The 8,874-nt window shown below is 36.3% G+C and overlaps 1 protein-coding gene across 1 annotated transcript; it reads left to right on the forward strand.

The window, feature by feature from the left end:
* Nucleotides 1-7,672: 7,672 nt before the first annotated feature.
* Nucleotides 7,673-8,636, forward strand: LOC131513186 (tRNA-dihydrouridine(16/17) synthase [NAD(P)(+)]-like; the record flags this gene model as incomplete). The annotated part of the gene is made up of 1 exon (XM_058732540.1): nucleotides 7,673-8,636. A coding segment is annotated over one exon (684 nt), but the record flags the coding sequence as incomplete, so codon positions are not given.
* Nucleotides 8,637-8,874: the final 238 nt, after the last annotated feature.

Raw genomic sequence — 8,874 nt, forward strand, 5'->3', positions numbered from 1 at the left:
ATCTGATACTCCTTCAAAAAAAAGTAGAAGTGATAAGTAAGTAATAATAACAAGTATTTATTGAGTGCTTATATTTTTTCAGAATTACCGCTCTAAGAGTTTAGTTCATGTTAACTCATTTAATACTTATTTAATACTTATCTTTTTCAGAGGAGAAAGTAAATCACAGAGAGGTTAAGTACCTTATCCAAGGCCAAGATAGTAAATTATAAGTCCAATATTGGAACCCAGGCATACATTCAAGAGCTTGAACTTTTATTGTTTTTAAATATTTTATTTTTAAGTAATCTTTGCATCCAAAGTGTGGCTTGAACCCACACCCCCAATATCAAGAGTTGCATGCTCCATCAACTGAGCCAGCCAGGTGCCCCTCAGAGCTAGAACTTTTGAATGTTATATAATTCTAATAATAACCTCAAAATAATATTTATTGAGTTATTATCGACTATTTGTGTTCCCTGTAAAGTTTAAAGGTTGAAATACTAAACCTCCCATGTGATAATATTAGGAGATTTGGGAGGTAATTCGGTCATGAAGGTGGAGCTCTCATGAATGGGATTAGTGCCCTTATAAAGAGACATGAGACAGCTGACTTCTCTCTCTTCTCTCTGCCATGTGAGGATACAATAAGAACATGGTTATCTGCAAACCAGGAAATGGGCCTTCATGAGACATGGGATCTGCCAGCACCTTAATCCTGAAGTTCCAAGTGCCCAGAACTATCAAAAATGGTTTGTTGTTTAAGCCATAGAGTCTATGGTAATTTGCTATAGCAACCCAAATTGACTAACACACAGGCATTGAAAGTGATTGCATCACACTGTCTACTGAGGTGTATGATTTTTATTTTTAGGCTTTTAAAAATAAGTCATCTCACCTAATTTTTATTTCAAGAGAAGTATAGAGGCTGTATATCACAGAGTTAAAGAACATCAAATTATGATGAAAATATTGAAATAGTATTATCATTATAAATAAGTAAAAAGAGAATAAGTAGACCAGAAAGCAGAACAAATACCTGACATAGTGGGGCCTTAGAATTTTATTAGCCTTTTTGAAAAATATTAAAAATGTAAGCCTAGAAGCTATTAAAAAAGCTTAACAGGGGGCGCCTGGGTGGCTCAGTCGGTTGAGCGTCCGACTTGGGCTCGGGTCATGATCTCGCGGTTTTTTAGTTCGGGCCCGCATCGGGCTCTGTGCTGACAGCTCGGAGCCTGGAGCTGGCTTCTGATTCTGTGTCTCCCTATCCCTCTGCTTCTCCCCTGTTCATGCTCTCTCTCTCTCTCAAAAATAAATAAACATTAAAAAAAATTTAAAAAGGCTTAACAATACAGATGAACATAAAAAAGTCAGGAATCCAGGAGACACCACCATTGGCTGACACCTTCATACATTTTCACTAACTACCTAGTAAATTTTTTAAAATAATTTTCCTTTTCTCTTTGAATAAGACACCAACATAATTTTGACTACAGATACTGTGAATAATTGGATATATTCATCAAAGACTCATTTCAGTTCTTGATTTTCTGTTTCATTATGCATAGTTTTCTACTAATTTCAAAACAGAAAATATATTTAAAATCCAAATTGACCAGATTCTAGGTAGGTTTCGCAGTTCAATCATATATAGAGTAAAATGTCTTTTATATATGTATAGTCACCAGTTGTCTGGAGAATCATCAAGAACAGCTATATATATGTACACATACACACGTACACACATTTTAAACATACACACATTTTAAACATGACAGTCATCGTGTTGAGTTATGTAATGTTCCTAAATACAGATTTCTAAAAAAGATTTATCTTTGATGTAATATTATACTGACTGATATAAAATTTGTAGAGCTATTTCCATGGAGAGATAATTTTGGCATGTGCAAACGATAAACATGAAATGTGTCATTCTTTGTCATATGAAATGGATAATTACACATTTTTTTTAAAAAGTAATATAGAATGCCTTTAGGTAATAGAAGACACAGAATATGCATGGAAATGCTTAGTTAGTGTGTCGGACTCTTGCATTTCAGAAGTTTTTCTTAATTGCCACAGGATGGTGTTGCATTTTATGGAATTATGACATTTCTTCGCTTAAGGAATAAACAAATTAAAAAAAATAGAAGCTAGGTCCTAAAATGCAAAACATTTCTGCTTAACAGGATTGATATCAACCCCTTATATTGCTAACATTAGATAAACTATATTTTAAAACTAGGGTTTTTAATGTTAATAGATAACATATTGAAAAGAGTATAAACTTTGGAGTTTGATCTCTTTAATGATGGCCTTGACATTTAATGAATAGGCAAACATATACAATCTACTTCAACTCCTAAAATATGACTTTCTGCCTATAAGATGAGTATACTAATATCTACAACATCAGAATATATGAATATTAAAATAAGTGCCCTCAAACAAAGTAATGACTGGGATCTGTATGCCCTGAGGAAAAGTGGCATTTACTACTTACAATAGAGAAATGTTATATAATACATTCTTAAAGAAATGCACATAATCACAAAATGAGTGGCAACAGATAAATACAAAATGCATTTCTTCCACAGGAATTTTTTTTATGTGTTAGACTTTGAAATGTTTTTTAAATTATTAAAAAATGTACTTTGTACTTATTAATATAGTTTATAACAAGTGTAATGCTCACACTTTATTTAACTGTGTCATAAGCCACACTAAGTGGATAAGTGACAGTTGAATTGTTACTCTACAGTTCTCTATGAGGCACTATGTACATGAGAGTCAGTTAGCTTTTTGAAGACATTCTGTCATGAATTCTACTAGAAGCATATCAGAAACAGATTGGTTCTCTCTTTGTGATTATCTTCATCTTCTTTATATATGGTCTTAGAATCAAACATCATAAGCTGGGCAGGAAGAAAATGTACTTGGTTTTATCTTAAATCCGTCATATGAATAAAAAATTGACACATTTTCCTCTGAGCTATGTCACAGGCATTCTTAAATTATCTTGGTGGATATGACCATAATGTGTGGAATGGAAAGCAAAAAAGCAAATTTCACTAGAGTGAAAGAATAATACTGAAAATGTATTAGGACAAAGGTTGAAAACCAGGCAATAGGTCATATTATGGAGAATTTTGTAGGCCAAGAAGATGAGCTTAGCTTAATAGGGCTGTCATAGAGGAATACTGATAAACCATATTCAAAGAACATCAGGGTGAAAAGAATACTTGAAGAATATTGATCCAGTGGTGGGAGCAGTATGAATTCTGAAAAGCTGTTTTCCCCATTCATTCTATTATTTAATTATAAGAGTCCTACAAATAATTGCTCCTTTCTGAAAATAGACTTGCATTCTCTTAAGTCAAAGCAAAATTTACTCTTCTACTGAAAGACACTTCAATGTTCATTGATGTATGTAAAAAAAAAACATATTGAAGGGAAAGAAGTCTTAATAATATTTTAAAAAGTAAACAATTGAAAATAATGTCAGATATTTATTACTTATATTTTGCTTGGATATGGCTGCAAATTATCATTGCAAACAATCATCCTAACAACCTCAGAGAATTCAGTCTCAAATAAATTACATCTAGATAAGGTATCTACTCTGAATAACTCTGCATTTCTTTTGCTTGGTTATCCACACTCAGAAATTCTTTTCTGATACCTGAAATGGATAATGATTATGTTGATTATCCTATTGCCAATTCATATTTGCATGAATGGTAGCCTATAAATTTGTACAATAGTTCAATTCAGGGTGACAAAAGGACCTGGCAAGTGAAGTCTCATGCTCCGATTACAGGAAGTCTCCTGTCTTTACAGGAAGGCTTCTAACGGATTCTGTGCATCAAAAATCCATGAGTATCTATTTCCTACATAAAATGCTTCAAGCAGCTGCTTACTTTTTATGTGTAACTTTCCTTTCCCATGTTCTTTCATTTTCTGATTCCATTAGGGGAAGTCCTTGATTAGGAGCCAGTGGTCTTTAACACCTGCTAATCTCCTTTTGAACAAGGGGAGTGTTTGCCAGGCCGGGCATCTGCAGGCAACAGAGGGCTAGAGTGGCACCAGGGGGGCAGGATGCAGTGGGTATTCAAATCCGCATATCCTGAATCTTTGAATCAAGAGGGTTTCCTTCATTGAACACTTGAGTGGGGTCTCCTAGCAGCTAAGGAAGCCCTGGAGATGTGTAATTAAAGGAATCCATTATGCCCTAAACACAGCGAGACTGTAGCTATTCCTAATTCCCATAGAATTGAGCCAGCTCCTTGTGCCCACTGCAGAGTTTGTGCTCACTCTCCAGGAAGTGCCCGACCGCCCCTCCGCTGTGGGAAGGCGACTGTGAAGGGCTGTAGTATGTTTCCTTGCAGTGGAAAGCAGCTTATATATTGTTGAAAAGGATATGGTGTTGAAGCCAGCACCTGGGCTCTCCTAACATCCATGCCTGTCAAGCCTAGCTTAAAATTTAATGAGGTCTTTTGGGAGAGGACATTCTACATATTTTTAGTGCATGCCAACTCTTAGTTCACAAATGAAATAATAAAACCCCCAGACCTGAGTTGCACTTTGGAAATAATTCCATCTACCTTTGTCATTCTCTCAGGAGGGAAATATAGCCAAAATCAAGCCGTAGTTACCTAAAGTTCTCAATTTTCTGTTTTCCAGATCTTTCATGTTAATATTGTCCTGAAATTTGATAAAAATATTTATTGTTCTTGCATTAGATGCTACGCTCTCTGCTCTGGTTTGGGGATATAATGGAGAACAAGAGAGAAATGGTCCAGGACTCCATAGAACCTATAGGCTAATGGTAGAAGACAGAAAAGATTTAAGCATTTTAATAAGCGAAAAAGTTTCTATGGAAACAAAAAAAATCAAATAAGGAAGAATAAATAACATAGACTAGCATCAAAGTTAGGCTTTTGTTACTAAAATGGTACATTTTTAAATTAAAATATAGAATTCCTTGTAAAATTTATGAGGATATGCTGAGGATTTTGATTACTGAGACATTACATATCTTCTTGAAAGAATATTATAAAACTTCAACAAAACATTTTCCAACTTCAGATTCTTGTGATTAAGGGGGCATGGGTTCATTAAAAATGTATAAATGAATGCATTAATTCAAACAAGTTTTCCTAGGTTAATTAAAATACTTTCACACCTTATAGGAGCAAGTATTCTTGTTTTGTTTTGCTTTGTTTTTAAGAAATTTATTCTACATTGTTTTTCTTTTCTGTGAAAACTTTTACTATTAAGTAAGGAGTTTGCTGTCTGTAGATAGTAAATATAATACTAAAATCATGCCTTAAAGGAAAGCTGTATAATACAACAGATGGACTGATACTAGTTTAAGACCACTAGTTTAAGATCCAATGTGTTTGATTATTGATTTATTTTTTGAATAGTTCTTAAATATATTGGGGATCAGTGGAATCTCAAGGTCCATTTGAATATCATATTAAAACTCCAAATAACCTTCTTTAAAAAATGTATGCACCATTGTTTTTTTCACAGACTCTGCATTCTGATCAAGAGAGGAGTATAATTGTATAGCCTAGGCTTTGTCATTCATCCTACCTTGTTTTTTTATAAATGTATCAGATCATAAAAAGCAGTTTAGCGTAACTATAGATGACCTATTCTGGACAGATTAAAGTAAAATATCTTTGGTCATATAAAACAATAGACTCAAAATAATAATACTGAATATATTGAAGGAGAAAATATAAGGGTCTATATCTCAGTTAAAATAATCAAAGCAATAACTAATTTTACTTATTTTCACCATGGGTATACACATCTCAAGTTCCATATTAAGTATCAGTTCCATGTTTATAATAAAAGGGGGTAAAACCAGAAACATTAAAGTAATGTGACAAAGATGATGATGATCTGGAAATCATCACTTGAGCAACAGTTTACTGACCCACAGATTTCCAGCTTAGGACAGAGAAACTTGGGTGCACATATCCCTTCAAAAGTCACAAGATTCTCTTTGTGTAGAGGTCAAAATTAATAGCAGTGAGTGACTTTTACCACTTGATTACAGGTTCTTAACAAACAAATTCTATAATTATTTTTTGCTAGAATACTGTTCCATAAACATTTGTTGAGTCAATTAATGTATTTCACAGGGAAGGAAATTACAAAACAAAGAGAAACGGTCAAATTGTTATCTGAGATAGACTAGGGCGCTCACATCTCTGGAAGTGCTCCAGTAGACACTACATTATCATTTATTAGGAACTTGGAGAAGAATTCTTAAATTGGAAATGAGATGACTATATCGGATTTCTAAGTCTCTATTTAAATAGTTTAATATTCCTTTATGGAGGAGACATTTCCTTTTCTTCAGAGAATATGATGGGTTAATATAGAAAAGCAGGAATTTATTTGTCATCTAATAATATATTAAAAATGGTGGTACTGCTCTGTCTTATAAATTTATGTGAACTCTCCAACACAACATACATTTAAATCAAAGCATCTTATATTTTGATACATGGTGATAAATTTAAATATTCTTTTTTTTAATTTTATAGTAGAAATTACTATAATATCCCTCCAACTGAAGACTACAAGTAAAATACAATTACAAATTCATCTTCAGACGAGACCTATCCAAGGATCTTAACTCTATGAAATCTGGAGATTGCTGAGACTAAAAGAAGAGATTAAAAAACAAATCAATGAAACCCACACAAATGTTAAAAGAATAGTTTTTTAATAGGGTCAATTAACAAAATAAGTTGTACGTAAAATGTTCTTATGGCAAATATTAGTTTTTTTTTTCCTGTTTGAATTTCCGGCATGCAATAAAAATACAATGCAAGTACATTTCTACAGTGGAGATCAATTAAACATGACTGGTATCATGCTATTTGCAAATGTATTTTAAATATCAGCTTTCAATCCATGCAAATGTATTATTTTGTTTGGAAGCATGGTTTGGTCCTATAGTTTATCACAATTTGTGTGTGTAGCTGTGAGATTCTACTGCAAATTCTTCCAGGAATGATGTTGATAAATTAAGGTAACACAATGATTTCATGTGGATCAGTTCTAAGGATAGTAGAAAAAAGAAACGAACAAACCATTGGGGAAGAGGCATCATCTTTCTGTAAAATTAATGCATTTCAAAGGCAGACAGTTAACCCAAATGACGATGATAATGCCATCTGTAAGCGCATACAAAGCTCATACAAACAATTTGTTTTGTATTGCTATGTTTTTACTTTAACATTACTCAAAAAAGAGGTAGAGTCTGTATTGCCATCTTATAACAATAACTACTAGATGGGATAAGGAAGAATCACTAATTATGCCACCAATGATCTCTTAAAACTTTCTGGTTTCTTATTTTTAACTATGGGACTTATTCTTTGGAGACTCCATAAGGAGGAATCATATTATTTCTGTAACCTATATAGCATAAAAGTTTATTAAAAAGTTAAAATTTACTAAAATTTATTTTTGTTAAGTTTATTTATTTTCAGAGAGACAGAGACAGCATGAGCAGGGGTGGGGATGGGGGAAGGGCAGAGAGAGAGGGAGTAAGAGACAGAATCCCAAGCAGGCTCCGTGCCACCAGCACAAAGCCCAATGTGGGGCTTGAACTCACCAACCACGAGATCATGACCTGAGCCAAAATCAAGAGTTGGATGCTTAACTGCAGGGGATCATGAGCGCAGAGGGCAACCTGCACAACCCCGCCCTGTTTGAGGGCCGCAGCCCTGCCGTGTGGGAGCTGGCCGAGGAATACCTGGACATCGTGCGGCAGCACCCCTGCCCCCTGTCCTGCGTCCGGGCCCACCTCTTCAAGCTGTGGCACCACACGCTGCAGGTGCACCGGCAGCTTCGGGAGGAGCTCGCCAAAGCGAAGACCCTGGAGGGCGTCGCGGCCGTGAGCCAGGAGCTGAAGCTGCGGTGTCAGGAGGATATGTCCAGGCAGAAGGAGGGAGAGAAGCCCCCTGGCGGCTTGCCTTTCTTCCACTGGATCTGTCAGCCCTATTTCCGGCCAGGGCCCAGGGAAGGGAGCAAGGAGAACGGGGGTGCCCGCAGCAAGCGGGCCCTGGAGGAAGAGGAGCCTGGCACAGATGTCCTGTCCAAGAACAAGCAGAAGAAGCAGCTGAGGAACCCCCACAAGACCTTCGACCCCTCGCTGAAGCCAAAATATGCAAAGTGTGATCAGTGTGGAAACCCAAAGGGCAACAGATGCGTGTTCAACCTATGCCGGGGCTGCTGCAAGAAGCGAGCTTTCAGAGAGGCCGCAGATTGCCCAGGTCACGGATTGCTCTTTAAAACCAAATTGGAGAAGTCTCTGGCCTGGAAGGGGGCCAGGCAACTTTCCTGAGGTGGTGGGCGGCGCCCTGGCCTGAAGGGCAGCTGGAGCCCGACATGCAGCCCCCCACCCGAGGCCCCGGGGCTGCTGCTGAAGCCTCACCACGTCCCGCCGGAGGAAACGCCTTTACTCAGGGAATCTCCCGCTACTCCACACACGGAAGGATGAGCTGGTCTTGCCCTCTCCTACGCCGGGAGCCCGGAAATGCTGCACCGGGGAGCAGGCTCCCAGGCTGGACCTGCCCCCTCCTAGCAACGTGTGTGTTCAAAAGCGAACAATAAATCATTTCAAAGATGAAAAAAAAAAAAAAAAATTTACTAAAATTTACTAAAAATTGTCAAAAAAAATTTTGGCTGCCATTTCATTTCAAGATGGCAGGTTGTAACTTGTGAGACACAAAAAAACTTGTTTTGTTTTTGTTGTTGTTATGTAAGCTGACTTTTTAGATAACCATTATAGAACTTTTATGTAAACTCCAAAAACTAAATGATTGTGGTGAGAAGTAAGGACAATGAAAAATATTTTTTAAC

The sequence above is a fragment of the Neofelis nebulosa genome, chromosome 5 (assembly GCF_028018385.1).
Source record: "Neofelis nebulosa isolate mNeoNeb1 chromosome 5, mNeoNeb1.pri, whole genome shotgun sequence".
Lineage (NCBI taxonomy): Eukaryota > Metazoa > Chordata > Mammalia > Carnivora > Felidae > Neofelis > Neofelis nebulosa.